The sequence below is a fragment of the Motacilla alba genome, chromosome 2, assembly GCF_015832195.1.
Source record: "Motacilla alba alba isolate MOTALB_02 chromosome 2, Motacilla_alba_V1.0_pri, whole genome shotgun sequence".
In the NCBI taxonomy this organism is placed as follows: domain Eukaryota; kingdom Metazoa; phylum Chordata; class Aves; order Passeriformes; family Motacillidae; genus Motacilla; species Motacilla alba.
The window spans coordinates 41,981,324-42,003,535 of record NC_052017.1 but is presented as its reverse complement, the minus strand read 5'-3'; the positions used below and the strand labels follow the sequence as shown (position 1 = coordinate 42,003,535).

The window sequence follows — 22,212 nt, the reverse complement described above, 5'->3', positions numbered from 1 at the left end:
GCACAGAAACCCACATATATGATACTTCATTGCTCTGTATCCAATTTTGTTGATTAGTCATTAGGATACGAGAAGAAAATAGTTAATGTGCTGTAACCAATCTGCAAATGTTATAAAATCTGCAATCATATGGAACTAATTTTAAGTGAAATGGGATGATCTACAAATTACAGGCATAGGATTACTACAAAAGGCATACAGAAAAGCAGGCAGGAAGGCAACAAGCAGATCAATATCTTGCTGAGGATGAACAATGCTTAGGAGAACACACACTCGAAAGAAAATTATTTTTGAGAGCTGATACAAAATGAATGCTGACTAAATTTCAGATGTCTGAAGACTCATTCACCACCAAACAGGATACCAATAATACCACCTTTGCAAGAGCCAGCAGGATGGCCACTGGTCACAGGGCTACCTTCAGCTAGCAGGGATGTGGGAATGCAGGACTGCTGCAAAACAGTTTTGTGAGTGGGAGCTCATCAGCCAGCAAGTTCCTGGGGAGCCACAGGTCCTGGAGGCTTCCCTGAACAGCTTGCTTTCACTGCCATCTTTCAGGAAATTTTTCTCACCTCAGCTCTGACATATATGGCGTGGAATGTGCAGTCACATGGAGACTTTGGGGCACAGCTCGAATACCCACTTCAGCAAGAAGTCCATTTTGTCCTAAGAAAATAACAAAGGGAATATTCCCGTGTCCCTTTAAAATACCAAGGCAAAAACCATTAGTTGGCAAGGTTACAATTGCAAAGCAAAGACAGACTTTGGGACTTATGTTTCTTCCCCTCCTTTAAATCATAAACATGTTTGAAAACAAAGCAAGACATAATGAAAACGTATTTCCAGAAGTAACACTTGCCCAAAGGTCCAATGTTGTGTTGTGTTCTGCTCATTTTTCAATCCTTCTGTTTCTTGTCCAAATTTATACAGCCCCCTCTCCTTAGAACCCATATTTATAATCCTGACTTGAGATGCTCATCTATCAGCCCAGAAAGCAAGACATCTATCCTATTCTTCAAATGTTCATCCAGACCTTGGGAGGAAGGTGTGGACTGGGAGGGAAAGGAGAAGAAGGCACTTTTCCTTTTGCTTCAACACTGTTTATAAACTATTGAGGATGCTAATATCTATCAGGGAAACATCTCACACTCCTGCCCCTTTCCTTTTCCCCTCCTCAAGAACTGCACTTGTGACTCAGAGCCATTTTTCAAAGACAGTGCCATTTAGGGTCTCCAGCTAAAGCAGATGTTGAGCAGGATCAGGTCCAAAGTAGTCAGTGTGTTACCCCGGCAATGAAGCCAGATTCTGATCTCAGGGAAAATGAATTTAAGTCTAAACTAAACTACTCCCCCATTGGAGGAACAGAGGTGTGTCATCAGCCTGATCCCTACCATGTGTTCTGGCCAGCCCAATTCCCTGGTACATCTACCTGTTTCCTGCCTGACTCTGCTTCCTTCCACCAACATCCAGGAACACCTGTGCACAGAAAGCTTCCCTTTGCCCCCACCTGCCTATTCCCCAGCAAAGCATGTACCTATTAGTAGCTATTATCAACTGATTATTCTGAAGAAACACCAAAAAAAAAAATATTTTCTTGAGCAGACTGTTGTAAATGCAATCTCTTCCCCATCAGCTCTCCCAGATCACCCCACTCTTTTCTCACACACCTGTATATAACTCACAAAATGAAAACTCCCAAACCACAGTAAATTATTTAATCTACTCCATCCCTTCTACCTCTTATCTGCTACTACAACCTTTTGCAATAGGGGTGCATTAAAATCTGATTTTAAACATGAAGCTGTAGTCTGTAGTTATTCTCTTCAGTCAAAATATAAACAGAGGAAGCTACAGATACACATTTTATCACAGCAATGGACAAATCTATCACAGTAATGCTTTTGACAAATAATAAAATGCAAAAAAAAGTATTGAGGAGGTTTACAGCAGTTTAATGAAGGCTCTCGTACAAAATCTTGAACTCAAAGTTACAGTCAAGAGTTACGGAAAAATATAATTCACAGTGAAAAAGCAGATGAGAATTGCCCACTTAGCCATGGAATTAACTGCGCTTTAACGCTGTGCTTAAATAGTCACCACACAACAGGAACAAATTTAAATCACGACCAAGGTACACACAATTCACTTCCATTCTGTTTTCAATTACATGTATTCAGCATGTAATTTAACCTGTGGAAGTTACTCTGAAGAACACAGAGGTTTCTCTTTTATTTTTTTTCCCCCAAACACTCACTGGAAATAAATACCATTGAAAGAATACATGTGGAGTGCAATAAAATGGACACTTAGGCACTGGTACAGTCTAGTCCCCTTCAGCCCTCTACTAACTACAAGACGAGAAGTTTTAAACCACAGATGGAGTGGAGAGCAGGTTAGAGCTGTACAGGTAGTGCAGCGGGTTATGTACTACACAAGAGCACATCTGCAAAAGGTCCCAGAAGATTTTTGTTGAAGATGCAGCGTATCCACACCAGGTATATCGTGAAGGGCTTAATGTTTTCTGAGAAGGTGTGATTCTGATGGGACAATATATAAGGCATGTAAGTGTTTTCCCCTTGCTCTTGTATCCACACTTCGTATTTTACTTCTCTGACCTTGAGATACCTCAGATTCCAGGGGATCTGCCAGGACACAGCAAGTTTAGCTTCACTCGTGCCCTGGACAGAGGCCTGGCACTTGGCATCCCTCACTTTGCCAGGGTAGAGGCTACCTGACCACTTCTGCTTCCTGGGTCCGGGCTTAGACTTCACAGTCTGCCTAATCACGTGTATGAGAGACGGGATGTTCACCTTTGTGTCCTGGTAGGCACGGAACAGCCACTCGGGGTTGCGGCAGCAGAGGTGCCGCGGCACCTCCGTGCTCTTAATGATGCGCTCCTGCTCAGCTTTGTCCAGGTGAGCAATCCCGCCCTGATCCCAAGGTCTGTCCGGGTAGGTGACGGTGTCTTCCCTGTCGGTGTTCTGCCAGGCAATGTAGTGCAGGTCCATGCCAGGAAGGGTTGCCAGGGTTTTGTAGGGGGTGTAGTGTTCGGGGTTGATGGCATATGGGAAGAGCTCCACCACGGTGGCCCCTCTTGGCAGGAAGAGCGACATGACTAATTGGGCCCCGTGCATGCTGACCAGCATGGACGCATTGCTGATCAACCGGACGATGTCAGAAAATGAATGCTCCTCCAGAGAGACGGAAATGGTTTTCATCTGAAACTCCTGAGCAAGAGCCAGGATTAGTTCTGCCTCATTTAGGATAAGTCTGTTGAGTGTCCGACTGAACACTACGATGTACTCCTCACTGGAGCTTTCCTCCAAGCTGATGTTCAGTTTCTGCATCATGAATTTGGTGAACTGCCTGATCTCATTACCAGAAACCAAGATGTTAGCCTTTGGCCCTTGTGGCTGGACAAATCCGTACTGGTACCAGGTGGTGATTTTGGATAGTCCCACATAGGATTTGGTAAAGCAGAGGAGCCTGCCCAGGGTTTTAAGCTCCTCCCTGAGGAGCGGCTGCTTGTTACTCAGTAACTTGTAGAGGTCAAAGTGAACACCTTCACTCCACCCTTCCATGAAGAAGAGTCGTGCCTCCAGATCTAAGTCGGAGAACTGCTGCATGGTGTAATAGATGGGGAGCAGGTCATCATGAAAGACGTGCATCAGGTTGTCTGGGTTGAACCTGTTGGCAATCAGCGCCACATCAGGCACGAAGACCGGCTTTGGCATAAACTTCAGCGCAGCAGCTGGCAGCTCCACAAAGTTGAAGTACTGGGTGTTGTGATCTTCCACAGAGGAGAGGTCGAGCAGAGCCGGCTGGAACCTCCGGGAGCCCAGGTTGGGCAGCATGACGGAGGAGTTGCTGTGAAAGTAGACAAACTCCTCAGCCTCGGTGGAGTAGCAGAGGGACTCAAAGCGGCAGATGCGGTCGGTGTGCATCCTGCCAGTGCACACCATCCTGGTACCGTTCTCCACCAGGGCCTGCAGAGCTGCATGGTAGTCAATCTGAGCCTCAGAAAGTTCCTGAGACTGGCGCATGAGGACCAGCTCCTCCTCCACCATGGCGGCATGATCGCACAGTTTGATGTACTTCCACAGCACGGCAGCGAGGACGGACACGAGCAGGGCATTGAACACAGCTGCTATGTTCATTCTGTAGTTATATCCTAGCAGGATGACAGGTGGGGAATGCAATGGAGAGGGAACACATCATTAACACTCTTTGACATGGTGAGGGCAAAGACCTGTGGAAAATAAAACAAGAGAGGAACCTTTAAACATCAGGTTTACAGCTCCACAATAAATCATATTTTATGGACTATTCAAGAGAGCTTAGGCTTCTTTCAGTGATTTTTTCCCCTTCCAGGGAATGAAGGGAAAGAAGAAAAAAAGTGACAAAGCTCTCCCCAAAAAAATGTAAAAAATATAAAGCAAACAGAACTAGGAGCTGCTCTACAGGAGCTCCCCTCTCATTTTCATTTCTATGCTTTTGAAGAAGAAAATGTAAAAGATTTTTAAGGATGAGCTCTATGAAGATCTGTTAGAAAGAAAAGTATGTTCTCCGTGACTCTGGATCACTCTGCTTTTTGCAGACCACTCCCGCAGAGAGAGGAAATAGAGCAGTGCAATCACTGGGCCACTGGCGGAGGACTCGGAGCCCCAGCTCCTCCTCCCGCTCTGCACGGCTGAGAGCACTCAGCGGTGCCCTCACCTGCACTGCGCGGGTAGCAATAGCTCGAGGAGTATTGCCAGGGCAGATTTCGCTACACTCCAGTGTGCAATGTGAACTAGTGAACAGCACATGCAATTTCATTTTATCCCGGGGTGGGGGAAGGACTTGCAGGTCTATGGATGGCCCTGAGGGAGAATCCTGAGTCACTAGGGTGTTGCTCTGGCTGCAATCCAGGATCAAAGGCTAGGAACTGCCATCGTCTTCCAAAAGAAATATTGGCTTGGAAGAGAGGAGAGCTCTGCTCTTTATGAGAGGAACTGATGTGTCATTAAAGCAATCAGACCTTCATTTAGTGAGAGTCTGGCTTGCACAGCACAGCCAGCCCTTATACAAATGACAAGCTAATGCATTTGAAGGGTTTCACTGTTGGCATTTTCCCATTCCAACCTGAGAACCTTCTCTCTGGTGCTCCAAAGCCTCCCTGATTATTTTTCTGTTAGAGCCTGCCACTGTTTTCCTTCTATGCAGAAACACTACTGGCTTATATCAGAGTATTGATTATAACTTCAACTGTGAACTTCAATTGAGGTATTGATTCACCTACAGAATTTATGGGCTTCAATTTTCATTATGCATCAAGATTCACTGCTAGTCAGGCTGTAAATAATTGCATGCATGACTCATGGGGAACTTCAGGAAGGGAAATTTCTGATTAGTATTTACCTCACTAGATTGTTTCTAGCTGCCATTTTTAAAGGTAGCAATTTTAAATTTCTTTTGGTGCAAGTTTGCCATGGGGAAAACAAAGAAATGTCTCAAGCACATGTTCTGACATCCCAAGCATCCTTTAGCATTTCAACCAAGAGACACTTCTTACGTGGCAATGTGGAGGAAGTTAGCCAGGCATACTTGGGACCAAAGCAAACAACTCCTCTACTGCCAAAGAAGTTCCTTTGAAAAGAGCTACTGCAGCTTAAAAGCTTCATCCTGCAACTTGGAATTGAATGGAGAATCATGGAACTCAATGAAGTCAGAAGGGATTCCTACACCTCATGAGATCCCAACAGCCTGGGGGATCTATCTTAGGAAGAAATGAAAGTACTGAGAGTCTGAATAATGCCAAAGAAGTGAGTGCTAGCTGCAAGCCACACAAACTCAAGAGGTGATCTCTGGGGATCTGAGCAACAAATTCACTTCCATTTGTAGCTACTCAAATGAAAGAGAAATGAAGTCCACCTCCTCTGGCATGTGGTCTGAAAAACCGCTTCATTTAGAAAGTCCCTAAAAGCAAGCAGCAAATTAAAAATGTGTTGTTTTGATTTCAACCATGGAAAAAAATGAAAGGGACCTAGAGTGATGATCTGATTATCAGGGCAGGATCAACTCTCCATAAACCATGCCCCAAAGATGCTTCTCTATCTCATTCATCTCTTCAGCCAGCCTCTATCAAGAGAGGCATGAAGCACTGTGATAAACTCTTTTCTAACACTTAACCTTTGTTTCCACCACAGCAATTTTAACTGGGTCTTGTCCCAGGTGCCACGGATATCCTGCGCAGAAAAATGATGGCTGTCACATCAGATCATAATCTGTCCTCCTCTGTCAACAGGGGTGACTGCTGCTCTTCATGGCTGTGCAACTCCAATCATGGCTATTCCATGGACAGCCTGGAATAGAAACCCACTGGGGACAGCAGTACATCACTCAGGTTCTGCTAATGCAATCAAATCAGTTTTCAGGAAGAGAAAATTTTGATGCAGACAGATTCTGAATTATTTTATTGGTATCAACTTTCAAAGCTTTATTTTCCTTCTTCACTGTCTTTGAAAAATGTCTAATGATATCACCCAATTCTGTACATAACCTCTCCACTACAAACCTCTCATCTTGTGAGCACAGCTTTAAGTGACTTCAACAGCATCAGCACAGAAAGGATCAAGCCCCAGCAGCCATGTGCAAAGCTTGATAATCAGCTCATGGAGGAGACCTTTGACAAGCAAGTACTCTCCTGCAAGCACACTCTTAAAGGAAGGCCAGCCCGCAGGCATTACGAAATTTAACTTCTGTGGGTCAGAAGAACAAAGCACATACAAGTTCAATGGAGTCAATAATGCAAGTTGCAACAACTTGGCAGAGGAGGGAAAACCACATGGCTTCTTTATTACTCCATTATGGCAAGGTGAGTGTGCATGTGTGGGTGTTTCAAAGCCATGAGATGCCCACAGTCCATACAAACACCACTGATACCACCTGCATTTTATGGGCATTTTGGCAGCGGAGAGCTCTACTGTCCATTCAAACCCCTTGAGCCAAACAGGTCTCCTTGAAAACAGTCTGTTCAAATGTTTCACCCCTCACTGATTTGTTCTCTCCCCTCCAGCCCCAAGGGAAGAGCACAAGAGGCACTTCAGAGATGCAGCCTGATGGATGCAGCCAATGTTCAGAGGTTAGCAATTCTCATTTCAGACTCTGCCACAGCCACACCTGCTAAATGGCTAGGAACAAACAACTCGGCTTTTTAGCAAAAAATCACCTGCAAGGCCCTCTTCTACCTCTTCCCTCATTGCAGCTCTTTCACTCCCCTGCACTTAGCTGAAGCGAGTGTAGGTGCTTTAGCTAACCAGGTGTCAGGAATATATGTTAAATGTTAGCAATGCTAAATTAATCCATCTTCATTTTTGTTCCTCGTTGCCAGTTCCTAAATCCTGGTTCATGCTGCTTGGGAGAAAGCTGCTTTTGATGGAAGTGAACAATGGGATATGGACAGGAAGGGGTGTTGCAGGCAGAAATGAAAGGAGAATTTCACAGGTACTCAGAGAGCTGTCTTAATTCTTTGCCTGTTTTCCCACATTTTATCATCCACTTTTTTTTCAATCTGACACTTTCAGTGAAAACAGACCTTCAGGAACTATAATTTTTGGTCCCTCAGGGAACGATAGAGCATAAATAGTAACAAACAATCCCACTGTTTGCTTTTACATACCCAAGAGAGGCTGCACCTAGGGAGTAAAGGCAAGCAATCACTCTCCATGTCCCTGGTTCCTCAGTCCCTCAAGCTGAGATCAGTCATAAAGTGCTGTCAGCAGCAGGAGACCTGGGATAAGAAACCTTCCCAGGAGGCAGAGGGTAACACTGAAATAGGTGAAAGCATTTAGTTTTCCACCTGAAGAGTGCTGCTTCACAATAAAAGAAACTTTCATTACTAAATCTCCCCCACTAAATGGGTCTAGAGCTGCCACTCCCACGGTGTCATCAGAGAACATCCTAAGAACTGAAAGGCACTTGCAGAAGTGGCAGGCCAGACACACTGCTACTTTTCTTAAGAGCAGAGTGCTCTATGCTGCTTCTTGCTACATAGAGGGCAGCCCCAAGGCCAGTCACCCCCCAAGCTGCCCACAGACTCCCTCCTCCCCATCCCTACCACATTCATCTATCCTCTCTTGCTTCCCAGTGACATTGGGATAGCCAGGGCTCTGCTCCACGTGAGTAATACACCCCAATTACCAAAGAAATCGATTGGACTGACATTTTTTCACTCTCTGCTTTGAAATGCTAAAACACCATCCTTCAGCACCAGGAGACGTGGCAACTGATAGACCAGAGGCAAGCCAGAAGAGACGTGCATGTAAAAGCTGCACAGAGCTTCTCGCTGCCAAGCTGCCAGAGGGCAAGGATGTCCCATGGGAGGGGATGGGATGTGCCCTTGAGGACTCCCGAGAGGAGTGGGCTGCAGGGGAGCAGCAGGAGTGAGAGAGGGAGGTAGAAGAGGCAGATTTCCCTGGCAGTGATGCTGACAGGGCAGGAGGCAGCAATCTTAGAGCCAGACATGGGGAGTTCAACAAAAACACCGGTGTGGAGGCAGCTAAAGACTGTGCAGTGGAATTAAGAGCATATCCTGAGGCTTGCAGCTCAGCCACAATGGATGCTGCTCCAGCAGCTAAGAGCCTGTGGGAGGCACTCTATTTTTGGTCAGCTCATCTTTACTCTTTTTCCAAGAGTTCACAGGCATGAAGAGCTTACCCCATTTTCTTCCTCCACCCCCATTCACTTAGCAAACGCATCACAGTTTCATTCTCACAGCTCAGCTACTTCTCCTCTAACTAGCACTGGCTGCTGGTGAGCAGGTAAAGTCTTCAGGAATATTAATCTGGTTTGCTCAGCAGGCACTTCTGGCAGAGCCCTCCAGTGTCTTGCAGGTCCATGACACTCTCGTGCAAGTTTGGACACAGCAGCGCCTTCTACCTGTTAGCTACAGGTTATCTGATGTATTAAACATCCTCAGGAAGTGGTAAGGACACAGGAAGCATAGATGGAGACACTGTTCTCCATCTCCTGTTAACATGCCTAGGAGATCAGAGTGGGCGGGATGAGAGAGGAATTTCCACTAATAGGCAGTTGGCATGAAGAACTGTTTGGATTCATTTAGGAGATGAGTTCTGTTGTTCTTTTTTTAATTGTGAAGCTACAGTAGGATGAATCACTAAAGCTTTTAATATGATGGACAGTGTTCCAAATCTCCTCTCCATTTTAAAAATTGCAGTCTAGGTAAGAAATAGAGAGAAAAAGCTACAAAATCCACATTAAAAAAATCCCAACTACAAAAAAGACAAGCATACACTACTAAGACCCCCAAAGGGAAAAAACCAAGAGCTTGATTAGGGAGAAGAAGGGTGAACAGGGTGACCAGGGTGCCTTAAGAGGGGTCACCTGTTCCTGCAGGTATTAACAAAATGAGAAGTGCTGGGTTTGTCTATTTAGGCCTTGATGAACTTTTGTTACCAACTGCCCAAACATTTTCCAGGCCAATGTTCAGCTTCCCATAGCTACAGCAGGCTAAAAAGCCTCATCAAATGGAAAACCAAAAAGCATGAAGGAGACACATTTCCAGAGAGCATCACCACTCTGTGCACAGAGGAAATGCCTCCTCATGAAGGCCAACTCGGCTCTGACCCAGCTGGTCAGCTTCTATGCACAGCCTGCCAGTGGTGGCAGGGTGTCCAAACAGAACCATCTCCACGGTTCCCAGAAATGCAACACAACTGGAAGTGGATTGGGGCTGCTCTTGCCATAGGACAGCGAAGGAGTTGGGGCAGAGTTGCATGGGCAGGAAATGGGCTTCTTGTTACGGTAACAGCGGGAGGGGCAGGAGCAGATATTCCCTCCTCAAGGACATTTGCCCCATCAGCACCCCCTACCCCTGGATCCATCTCTTGCTAGACTGGCTTTCCAGGACCAGTACAGGAAAAGAAAAGTATGAAAACATGGCATTTTGCATTCCCCCTGCAAAACGTCTTCTTTCTCCCATCCCTGATGCAAGAGGCTTAGCTAAGGATTCAGTGTATGTAACACATGCAGTTTTAAATACCTACTTCATTCATCCTCAAAGCAGAAGTTGCTAGAAGGCAACTTTCCCAATTGGAAAGAGGGGGAGTTGGGATTCGGCAGCCAAGAATTTGCTTTTATTCTCATCTCTGTCACAGATTCCCACAGAACTACAAGCAAGTCAATCCCCACAGCCCAAAAAGCTGTTATTATCTTATTCACTCTATTTATTTAATGAGATACATATATCTTTCACAGTATGTAGCACACTAAAGAAAGGATGGTACACTGGATGATTGATATACTGGAACATTTTCTTTGTAAAACGCAGCCAACTGTAGAAGTGCTGACTTTTTAAACAGGAAAAGAGCAGATTCTTGTAGAGGGAGTAAGCCCAGCAGTTAAAGATAAAAATATCATTATTGAAGCCTGATACAAAGAGGGGACATGAAAAACAAGAATATCTTGACTATGGAGTCTCAAGAAGAATTTTAAAAACATAGCTTTATTCAGAAAAAAAAATCAAAATATAACAATATATTTTAAAAACCCCTGTCTTATAAAAACCTTATCTATAGATAGTTGTGATCAAAATTAGGTCCATCTTCAGTTTTTATGGTTCAGCATAAGTGAAAAATAGAAAGCAAAACTGTAAATCTTTCTATACAAGACTGCAACCAAGGAGACTGAGGCTCTGTGCAATGGTCCCTACTGCCAAAGTACCTTCCATATGAACAGGAGAAGACTGGTGGCTACAGGACACCTCCCAGCTTCACTTATGGATAGAAAACCTAAGTTTTCTTCCATTTAATTTCCAAGTCTGTGACTGCTGGGATAGGAAGAGCTCCAACCTGACTTTCACAGTGACTAGCAGCCATTGATTTAATATTTGTTTATACTCCTGTCTTGATCTACAAAATAACAGGTTAAAAAAAATTCCAACACTAAAGCAGTCAATGCATAGAAGCAAGCCACAAAGCTGAGCTAGAAGTATAAATCTAAAAACAATATTTCTTGGGCTTTTAAGATCTGCATTTCCAAGTCCTCCATCCATAATGGAGTATGAAATTCTTTCCCCATACAAAATCCCAGATCTCAAGAAAATTCCCCTAAAAAAGATGCATTTTTTGATAAACAAGCTTGAGGCGAGAGATGTAAGGAAAATGAGCTAAAAAGGTGAAGAAAAAGAAAGAAAAAAAGGTCTTTCTCTCAGTCCCTCAAGTCTTGTTCATCTTCTTAGAGTCCCAAGCCTAAAGATGGGACTCAAAATAACCATGGCTAGACAGAGGCGAAAGCTTAACAGGCAGAGTTCATTCCAGTTGATCTTTATTCACCCGAGTATCCCATTGAAACCTATCTGGTTACATTGTCATTAACAGCCCTGTCACACGAGCAAAAAAAATCTCTCCTTTGGCCTGGTCTCTTGCTTTTAGTCTGTAAACAAGATACCTCCGTCAGAACAAAAAGTGTCAAGAGAGCAGCAGGTTTATTTTACTTCAGTGGTCTGCCTAAAGCAAAGACAGAGCAGGGGTGGCTGAAGGGAAAATTTACTAATGCTGCAAAACTGAATTAAAAAGAATACGATGTGAAATCCCAAAGTACTGAACAAGACGATCTTCAGCCACTCCAACTGTGCCTCTGGGCTTTAGCTGCCATTTGTTACTCTCTGTATTTTATCTATCCTTTCTTTCTTTCTTTCTGCTCTCCAGCAGGCAGAGTACCTGTGTTATTCGGGAACTGGGACTCACAGCCGGAGCTCTCCCTGTTTTCCATCACACGGTGCCCAGGACTGCTCCTGTGTGCTGCAAATCCTAAGCAGGAGCCAAAATTGTTCGGAGCACAGCGCAGCCAATAAGAACAGCGACAATCCCTCCTTGGTTACCACAAGCTCCACATTAGCATGTTTTCAGGGGCAGGTAAAAAAAAAAGTAATCCCATGGCAGCACGTGTCGGGCAAGAAATACATTTCTGCAAACCTACAGAATTTAGTCCATACCAGAGACGTCTTCCCCACGAGACTTTTGTTTAAAAATGATAAAGCAAACCACTAGTCAAACAAAGAGGGACCACAAAGACGTGGGATTACAAATGAACTACTGACTCCCTTCCCACATGTGCACACACGCAGAGGAGGGATTCAGTGTGAACCTGCATGGAAGGGGGGAGCGAGGAGATCTCACGGAAAACATGCCGACCTCCCCCTTCTCCTCGGTACACTGCAATCAGGACTGCCAACAAAACTGAATTCAGAGCCGTATGTGATCAGCACAGCAAACACAGCACAGTTACAATGACACCCAGCAAAGAAATACAGGAATTCAGAGCATCTGCAACCTTTTCCGTCTTGGAAGTACTATCACTGGTAGATCAGCGTTTCAGCACATGCACGCATACCTGGTGTTGCTAAATAACAGGAAATGCTATCCGGTGCCTCTCTTTCACAGGAGAAAGAAAAAAAGAAGACACCTTAAAGCTACGCTTTGCAGGGGAACGAGCACTCTCCAGTCCTCTTCCTTCCTCACCACCACAAAGAAAAAGCAAAAATCCCACCGAAGAGCTGTCGGCACCGTAACCCGCGCACCATCGGCAGCCCGAGCTACCTTTCTCCCCCAGGTCTGAGCATGCTCTGTCCGCCGGCAGTGTCCTATCGCTCCAGCTGGCTCACCTCAATTTGTTAGCCTCCCAGAGGTCAGCCTTGCATGCAGGATGATTTGCTGCAGTATTCCTGCAAATCCCCGACGGGCGGCCACACTGAAAGGAACACCGCCGAGCCGTTTCACGGAGCTGAGCGTGGCTTGGGAGACGGGCGGCGAACTGCTCTGGGGAGGGGGGACACACACGCATTTTAGAAATCCTGCTTTTGAGGATCATTAACGCCACTGCTACTCCAAACACCTCATACAAAAGAAGAAAACAATAGGAGAGAAAGGAAAAAAATGCCCCTTGCTTGAAGACGTGAAAGCCTTTAGTCGTGCTTTCTAGTAATTCCCTTGGCACCAGGAAAGCAATTTCCCAGCTGTGACGGTCAGCAAATGGCTTAGAATTGAACAGGGATGTGATTGCCCTCCTTCAGAGATGCAGGGAACAGTATTTTAATACTAAAGTTATTTTTTTTGTGGTGGAAACAAGTAATTCCTAAACACAAAGGCACAGAAATTATCCAGGAGCTTATAAGAGAATCTCCTACTGCACACAAGCTCGCGGAGGTGAGTGCCTTACACAAACCTTCACAGCAGAGCTTGAACCCGTGGGGGCTGAGCAGCTTCACGAAGATGGCAAACCAGATAGAAGTGACTGGGAACACTTCCAGTTCTTATCCCACAATAGGATCCACATAGATCATAGCCCTCCAAAAGGCTCATGGCACGAAGTCACAGCATTAAACACAGGAGTGAGACCCCAGCCCTGCAGGGACACTCCCTGCAGGCAGACCACAAGCAAACATAGGAGGCCTTGCAAACCTGTTGACAGTATACTTGTAGGACACATCTTGTTCAACATCTGTCTGTGAGGACTTTCCCTTTGAGACCCGACAGGTAAAATAAAAAGAATGAAAAAGAAGAAAAGTTCTCCAACACCTCCTCCCACACGCTCAAGGTGCACTTCAAACTACAGCATGAGCCTATGCCTGTCCTGAGAGGATCTCAGAGAGACACTGCTCAGTCACATCTGCCCGGGGGAAATAAATAATTGAAAAGAGCAAAGAGAAGTGAGCCCATCCAGTGCCCTCAGCCTGTCCTATTGGGACTAAGGAAATCCAAAGTCCCCCTTCTCTTTTTAAGACCATCTCATTGTCCCGTTGTGCCTCTGAATACAAAGATTTTGCCTTGTGCGGAACAAGTCTGATATTTTTCCTCTGAATTTTGTAACTCTAGGAGTGGAGTTAGATTTGGAGCTGACTTCACTTGAGAAAACACATCTAGACTTTGTGTTTTCTGCACTTCAGAAAGCTCCACAGCATGACCTACCTCCCACTGATGCTAACGGGAGCCTTTCCACTGACTCCACATATCTTGGTCAGCGACTTTATCAGTAGGAACCCTGATAACCCCCACACACCACGTTCGTCTCTTTCTCTTAGACAAGCTTTTATTTTACTGGAGAAGAAAGGACAACATATACAGACTGGTCTTCTATTTATGAATAAGCTTCTTTTCTACCCCTGGAATGAGTTATATTAATGGATTTCTTAGGTACAATTTATCACAATGCATAGAGTTAGAGAGTTTAACCCCAGCCCTGAAGAGGGTCCTGTTTGTCAACCTGCCACACCACAGAATACAAAACTCCATCATTAAGGGGTGGGGGAGGAACCATAATCTAGTAATTCCAGCAACTGTGAAATAATGACTGTCCATTACTACTGCACCATAAGGCACGGAGTGTGGCAGTCCCAAGCTCTTCACAGTCAGCATCTACTACAAGCTGGTAAGGTTTGAACAGGAGATCTTGGCTCAGAACTAAGAATTTGATAAATATTTAATACCCCTCATAAAGTTGCAGCCTTCAAAAACAGCACCACATTTTAGAACTCCTAAAAAGCAGTACAGCACAAAACTCATCAAGCTAGCAAGAAAGTCTGAATAGATCCCTCTTGGTTTGGGGCTGACAAAGAGCAGGTAAATCATTATTTACTGAATCTTTTCAGTGCACATATATGTTGCAGGGGTGCCTGCATCACTCTGAGTCACAGCATTTATTATTTATAGCCCCAGAAGGACTCTCTATAAGAAATTATTCCTCTTGCAGTGCTTTTGAACCAAAAGTGCATTTCAGTTTGAGAGCACAAAAAAAAATATGCCTGAACTAACAAAAAAAGTCTTTGTACTGACAAATACAAAAAGGATACAAAGGAAGCATTTGGTTTCTGGACACCAATATTGGGACTTCACACAGATAGGAAGACATTTTGATTCTGTAGAAGCTAAAATTAAAACTCATCCCAAAAGAACCAGGACTTCAGCCAAATATTGAAAATTCCTAAGCAAGAATATACTTTGACATGGTAAAAGGTATTTTTCTGAAGAATATCTCAGAGGCCAAACCACCCTTTGCTCAAGTGCTTCAAGAATGACATGCTCCCAGGCTTAAGAGATGTAGGATGCAAGTTTTACATAGATATTAGGTTTAGAAAGGCTTAAGTATGATCAAACATATTTCACACGCACACACACACATAGAGGTTACATGTCTTGGTATCAAACAGACAAATTCATAGATATTTATTCTCCTCTGCAGATGTGAGCACGTTTTATACACATAAAACATATACTTGCCTGCCATCTGAACTTGTCATATGCCAAACTACTCACTCCAATAAACCCCTCCATCCCTACAGGAACCACCCTAGCAGCATTGCAGGGACACACTGGCCTGCTCCTGCAGCTGTATGCAGGGTGTGTGGGGAAGAAAGGTGTGGGAGAGAAACCTGCTTTTCCCAAGGCAGGAGATGGCTTTGGTAGCTGTTCTGATTCAAGTTAGGCGCCACTTGTGCTCTTTTAAGTTCCCATTTGGCCATCAGTAATGACAGGTCAGCAGGGTGACAGAGATAAATCAATTCCCTCTCCTACAGCTTTGCCAACTGCGCACCTGCAAATGTAATTAGTGCCAATGTGTCTGCAAGGGAATCTGAGATAATTCATGCTCATAAGAGCAGTTTGGTAAGTCCATGATGTTCAGCAAGACTGACATGAGAAACCAAGGGTAAAACATTGCCTGTGAGTTCCCTGGGTACGGCCTCACCCCGGTGCTTCCCACAGTTGCTATTTGTTAACTGCTTCTGCCCAGGCAGCAGGAAGATCATCTGCCCTCTCTCAGATGACACGTCAATATTCAGCCACAACCTCACCTGAAGAAACACGTCTCCCATTTTACAGACAAAAAGACTGTACGTGTCAATGGGATCTGGGTAGGATGCACCACACCAGCATCCATTAATATGGGAGCAGCTTCGTGTCAAAAATCTACCAACAATCAAAATCTCTTGTGTATTCCAATGTTGTATTCATGGGCTCCAGACAGAAGCTGGGGCCTCTAAGACCACAGACAGAGTAAACACGGTGAAGGACAGAGAGGAATAAGTTACCAGCTCTGTCACTGTTGCTCTCAAAGAGCTGCTGGAGGAGTAGCCACAAGCCTGACACACTCTGCTCCCCACACACCTTCCTCCCATTTTCTATTCCCAGTGCACTTGCTGTGCAGAAGGTCCAGGGGCCTCCTGCACACCTGGGAAACCCCTCCTGGACTCCAAATTTAGCCTCAAGTTGGAGGCCATGTCAGAATTACTTGTCCTGGGAATTTTGGAGGAAAAGGAAGAGAGCCTCTTCTCCTGTCAATTGAGACAAACAGGGTAGTCATAACCAGCAAGTCTCACAGATGTCCTAGGAAATTAAGATGTCAGTATCACAGCAAAATACAGCTACTGAAAGAAAAAACACCCCTGAATGTGAATATCATAGGGGTGGCCAAGGTATGGAAGAGACATAATAGAAATACAAAACACCAACAGGCACTTAGATCTATAGGGGTGAACAGACAACAACTGTGTGGAAGTATCCAAAGGACAGGGCTTAAGATGTCCAAGAATTTAACTGCTTTCACTGGATTATGCACCTGATTTGCAAGTGGGCTGCAGCTGTCCTAAAACTGATGAGAAGATCTCCGTTCACAAGCAGGATTACAGGAAGGCTTCAAAGACTGAGGTCCAGGACTTGGATGGTTTTTATGGGTGCCTTCCAACTCAGAATATTCTATGACAGGACTGTTGCCTGAAGCTGCCTTTGTTCTAACCTTCCACTTTTTCTATGTTCAGAGAATTTGTGCTTTCTTAAAACCTTGAGAATCCAAACCTACAAACCAAAGTGCTAGTACTTCATGGAAAGAACTCCACAAGGAAACAGTAACAGCATCCAGTCTTGATCAAAACAGCAGTTTCGATCCAAGCTGGAGCATGTGCTTCAATTAGCCAGTCTCTGACAAATGCCTGGAAGTAGCTAGAACAGCAACATGACAGGAAAATAGTTCAGAGCCAAGCTAAAGGAGAATCTAAATCAAATCAGGGGAAATAAAAGGGTTTACTGCCATTTTGAGTCCCATAATTGCAAACTGATAGTTTTGCCTCCAACGCCCCCTTCAGCCACCTGTACAACACATCCTCCTCACATTTTAAAGGATGCAGCCAGCACACAACCCAACCCTATTCCTAGGACAGCAGTGTAATATTAACAACAGGTAGGAGCACAGTATCACAAGATACCCTCCCTGTAGTGTAACCTGTTGGACTGATGCTAAGGGAGCACAAAACATTCATGTTCTGAGAGGGGAGCATATCCCAGAGGTGCTGACACTCACATGCAATTTCAGAACAAAGCATTAGGTCTAACAAATCATAAAATAACTTATACAGGAGGTAAAAAACCAAACTGTGTTTCCTGACAGCATAAGCCATACAAATGAAAAATATCTGCTGGCCAATTAAAAAATAACCTAACAACTGGGTTTTGATTAATACTTTAAAATCCCAGTCTGATTTCCCCCAGGGAAAAGAATTCTTACCTCGTCCCTTATCTGATTACAGTATCATCAGAAGGCCCAGAAGAGAAGTAGTAACACATGGCTGCAGGCCAGGCATTTCCTGTTGCTCTGAGGGCTACTGCTGCTACTGACAGGAGGGAGAAGAAAGCAAACGAATCATCTTTCTCAGCTTCAACACAAACCACTGCACACAACAGGGAAAGTGTGATGAATACACTGAATTAATTGTAAAAGCCCATTTCAACTCCTCCAGGTGTCATATGCAACCATTTACAGTTCACTACCTAAGAAGAGCTTCTTCATGCCCTCAGCAGCTTGAAAATTCATGGAAAAATTATTGAATTTAGGCATATTTATCAAGGGCACAGCAGCAAGAGGAAGAAGTCCAAGCCTGACCTGATGGGAAATTTTTGTATTAGGCTTGCTGTTGTATTTATCTGAATAGTAATAAAAACCAAGGTGGTTAATTTTTGTCACATTTTTTTCCACCAATAAATCAAAGTATTATTTCCCTACAAGCCCTCCTTGTGACCCACTAGTGTGGAGTTTTTAACACCCCCATAAATAAACAATATGACATTCAATACACACAAGAAGCTGAACGTTTCAGAGAAAAAGCAGGAAGAATCTGTTGAAAGAGGACCACCTGCAAAACTACTGACGCAGTTGCTGTTCACCTGTGGCCCTTCCATGATGGATTCCTTACCCAACCCAGCCACAGCAGCTCGTTTCTGTTCCCTTCCTTCCTCCCAGCAATATCTGCTGCCTCTGTTGCATCAAATGCTGAGTCAAGTCTTTGGCAATGAGAATCTCTTCAAGTAACTGAAGTGTAACCTGACTGTTACTGAGAGAAGAGCAACATCAGCCCAACAGATAAACCAACTGCTGTTCAAGACAGCTCCAGTTACAAACAGCTGCCCTCATTCATTTTGTACAGCTCTGGATCCACGTGCTGGTATTCGCAAAGCCAAGAATAGAGTGATCTTTCAGCTACTTTACAGAGTATTTCAAGACATCAAGGGCTCTCCAGACAGCTTCCTACATCAGGATGTGCTTTGCCATCTCTAGGCTTCTGCTGGCATTGATGCAGCCGTCCCAGAGAAGCCACCTAGCACAGGGAGGGCTGGAGCAGGGCTGAACCTTCTCAGTGCTGAAGCATTCTCAAGATGAGCCACAGTAACGAGATAAGTGCTGCCTCACCCAGCAGCCTCAAAGAGGAAGGTCTTGTGACCTTGAAGACAAGACTAAAATATACATATGTATTGGCCACAGGCAGTGAATCCTATCCCAAGTGTGGAGAGGTCAGAGATGGAGGACATTTACAACCTTCCTGCCTTGGCTCATCCTGCTTCACCCTTTCTGTGGCAGAACGATGCGCTTATAATCTAACCCGGAGGCTGACAGGAACAATCTGCTGAGGTAGCCAACCCTTCCTTCCAGGCAAAGGGATTAAAGCTACAGCACAAAAAGCTTTTCTTGCAACTATGAAGACCCAAATCTGCACCTGTGTTACTACAGCAAGTATGTAAAATGAGAAAGCACGGAAGTCAGGGACTGAGGACTGACTAGGAAACAACCATTGTGCTGAGTGACTTACAGTTACACAAAATAACCCCCATTTCTTTATCATCAAGGTGATGAACCAAACTAAACCCCAAAATACACTGAAATAAAAACCTTCTTGTCTCAATATATTTAAGGTTTAGAAATAAGCATGCACACAAGAGTCCTGTGTTCCAGTGGGACAATACATGCACATAAATTAAGCAAGGACTAGAGAACTTTGTGTATAATAGCTTGCCTTGTGACCTCTGTGCTAAGTATATATATGTATTTGTATATAATACATATGTATGACTATTGCAAAATTCATATAAAAGATTACAATTAAGAGAGAGACTACATATTTCTTCTATGTTTATACCCACATTAAAAGATGATTAATCAGTGACTTTATAAATCCAAAGAAGTCAATTTCAATGAGCTGCTAGCTTACCAGCTTTAGCTTTATACTTTGACACAACCATAACAGAGTCAGAAGCCGAGATGCTGCAAAGCCTTATATAAATGTGTGTGGAGCTGTCCAGGCAACCTTACAGGAGAAGGGAACGTGAGAGCACCTCCAATCTTCATTTTCTATTAACTCTCAGGTCTCTACATGAACATGAATAACAACCTAAGTAGTAAAGAACAAACAGCCAGAAGCAAGGAGCAGAAGTAAGAACAAATCATTAAAAAGTGATAAGCACCAAGGGCCCTAACTCAGCTAAAGGCAGTAAAAATGCAGACACACAGAGAAAACCACATCATGCCTCCTCAAAATGAATCTGGTCGTATAGTTTTAGTGCTGAGTAAGTGAACTGCCTCAGTGCAACACCACAGTGTCTGCTAGAAAGGACAGTATTTCATCTGTGTGCTTAGAGGTTTGATAACCTATTTTCCCAGGTGTGTCTCTCCCTCCTTCTAAAGGAGAAAATTACACAGCAAATTAATCTTTGTGAACCTTTTTATTTTTCACTGCTCCTCCTCTTCCCTCCTGCCACTCCTCCTATCTGTTGTGAAAGGTAAGCAGGAATATACTGAAATTAAAACTGAAATATATGACAACAGCAGGAACAGCCTGAGTCTGGTTTTGGCACACAAAAGTGAGTTTATGATACGGTTGAGTCAGTGCAAAAAAAGAGGTCATGAAAGTGCTGTCACACACCTTTCTGGAGAGAGCTTTTTGTCCACATAACTACAGATGAAAGCCCCATTTGCTCAGGGAAACTAATTTTCCAGTGCAAAGGGATTTCAATTCACAATCCACCACCATCCCACTCAATTTACATTACATGTGGCCAGCTGGGAGAGGGGAAAACAACAGCAAAGTGAGACACAAAACAATTCACAAATCACTCATTTCCAGGGCGTGCCAGTGAGTGTTCTGTGTAATGGACTGTGGTCACTCCATAACGACATCTGACTGTCTGCTTGCCAGAAGCACATGCAAAACCCCATCACATCCAGGGAACCGGTGACAATACACAGTGTATTCCTCTTCTGTAGGGGGAGGGCAGTCCCTACACACAAACTCAGAAGGGACAGAAGGGACAGAGGCAGTTGATTTCAAATTCTTTCAAGGCATTTCCAAGGTATGTTACATAGACTGTGCTTAATATTTCATTGGTCACCTGTGATTCAAAAGTCACATACAGCTTAAAACTGCACATGAGTCCCTGAGCTTAAAGAAAACAAGGTCTAAACTCTCAGCTGAGTACTACTCTTAGAACAAAACATTCACATTAGTACACCAGTGAAGAGAACTGAACTTCCAACAGTGTTATTCAGCGAAGAGTATGCAAAATTGATCCCTAAAATATAAGGGGTGAATTTTTAGTACCAGAAGACATTTAAAAACTCACAGCATAGCTTTGAGAAGCATGTAGCAGAAACATCCCAGTCTGATTTAGAAGCTCTGAGAAGGGAGAGCAAAGATTACTTTTCAGTATTAGCTATAAGACTTCACAAGAGAGATCTTTAAAAACCCATATGGTCTACTATCAGAGAACATAACTAGATGAATAAGAAAGAAAATGTGTGCAAGCCCACTTCATACAAGGGGTACATAAAGCATAACCAGGAAACCTATCACAATTTCTTGATGTCATTAAAGCATGGTCTTAATACACAACTCTGAGTGGAGAAAAGAGTTAGTTCTCTGAAACAGAAGTAGCCTATGCCAAATTTACACAACAAGGACTTCCAGTCAAGGACTCAAATCCCATAATTCAGCTGCTCTTTGCTTCTTGAGCAGCAAAGAAGCCAGCAGATCAGACTTCAGAGACATATCTTCCTGTTAATTACATGATAACAGTTTAAAACTGAGATTGTATCACACCCACTGTCTCTCGAGAGCAAAAATACATGTATAAGCAAATTGTTAAGGTAAAACAGTAAAAATATGGAAAGGCAATTAACACCATATACAAAGAAATCTTTGCAACTGAAAACACACGATCTGTTTTCACTGAGAATAGTATTTTCCCAGCTGAACTTTGGCAAGTAAGCTGCGTGGTACAAAAGCCATTTTTTTCCATAAATACGAGAAACCCCTTCTGTTATCAAACAAACTCTTATTCCTCTCATCTTTAATCCCAAGATCCATATAGGCCACCTCCACACAAGAACCAATAAATCCTTATTTAATATCGAAATGAGCCCTTCTCCTCTTTTTATACACGTGGCCTTCTGAACATCTAGCAGCTGAAGAAGGGGCTCCTGGATGCAACTGAGCAGAGAAGTCCAGCTGCCAGTGAGTACCTAGATCTCGGCTGCAGTTTTATAGGGCAGAGTCAAAGGCCAGAGGAGAGGAGAACACTTGCATGTGTGTTTTGAAAGGAAAAGGTGAAACATTTTACAATGGAAAAGGGAAACATCAGTTGGTTTGGATGTGAGGATTGTGCAGCACAGCCTCTCACAGGTATGACAAAGCAAGCTTTGGAGCAGAAGATGGTCAAAAGGCAATGAAAGCTGGAGCCAGGATGGCAAAAGTTTGTGAAACTTTTCAGTTGACACTGGAAAAAGCTTGAAGAGATGAAGGGGCAAATTATTGAGCTCTCTGCTTACATGGCAGTTGTAAGGAAAACTTCCAAGTTAACTCCAAACAGCCAACTAAAACTCAGGTGTGTCTCTTCTCAA

The 22,212-nt window shown here is 44.0% G+C and overlaps 1 protein-coding gene across 10 annotated transcripts in view; it reads right to left on the bottom strand.

The window, feature by feature from the left end:
* Nucleotides 1–1,931: 1,931 nt before the first annotated feature.
* POMGNT2 (protein O-linked mannose N-acetylglucosaminyltransferase 2 (beta 1,4-)) overlaps nucleotides 1,932–22,212 on the bottom strand; it is a 31,623-nt gene continuing 11,342 nt past the window's right edge. For 4 of the 10 annotated variants that reach the window (XM_038129072.1, XM_038129078.1, XM_038129069.1 and 1 more), the window contains one exon: nucleotides 1,932–4,249. In XM_038129072.1, coding sequence (XP_037985000.1) covers nucleotides 2,421–4,157 — 1,737 coding nt within the window. In that variant the 5' untranslated portion in view covers nucleotides 4,158–4,249 and the 3' untranslated portion in view covers nucleotides 1,932–2,420. Of the gene's footprint in view, nucleotides 4,250–12,393; nucleotides 12,819–13,224; nucleotides 13,380–17,553; nucleotides 20,857–22,212 lie in introns of those variants that run through there. The other 6 variants (XM_038129070.1, XM_038129074.1, XM_038129076.1 and 3 more) reach the window with 5 other exon arrangements.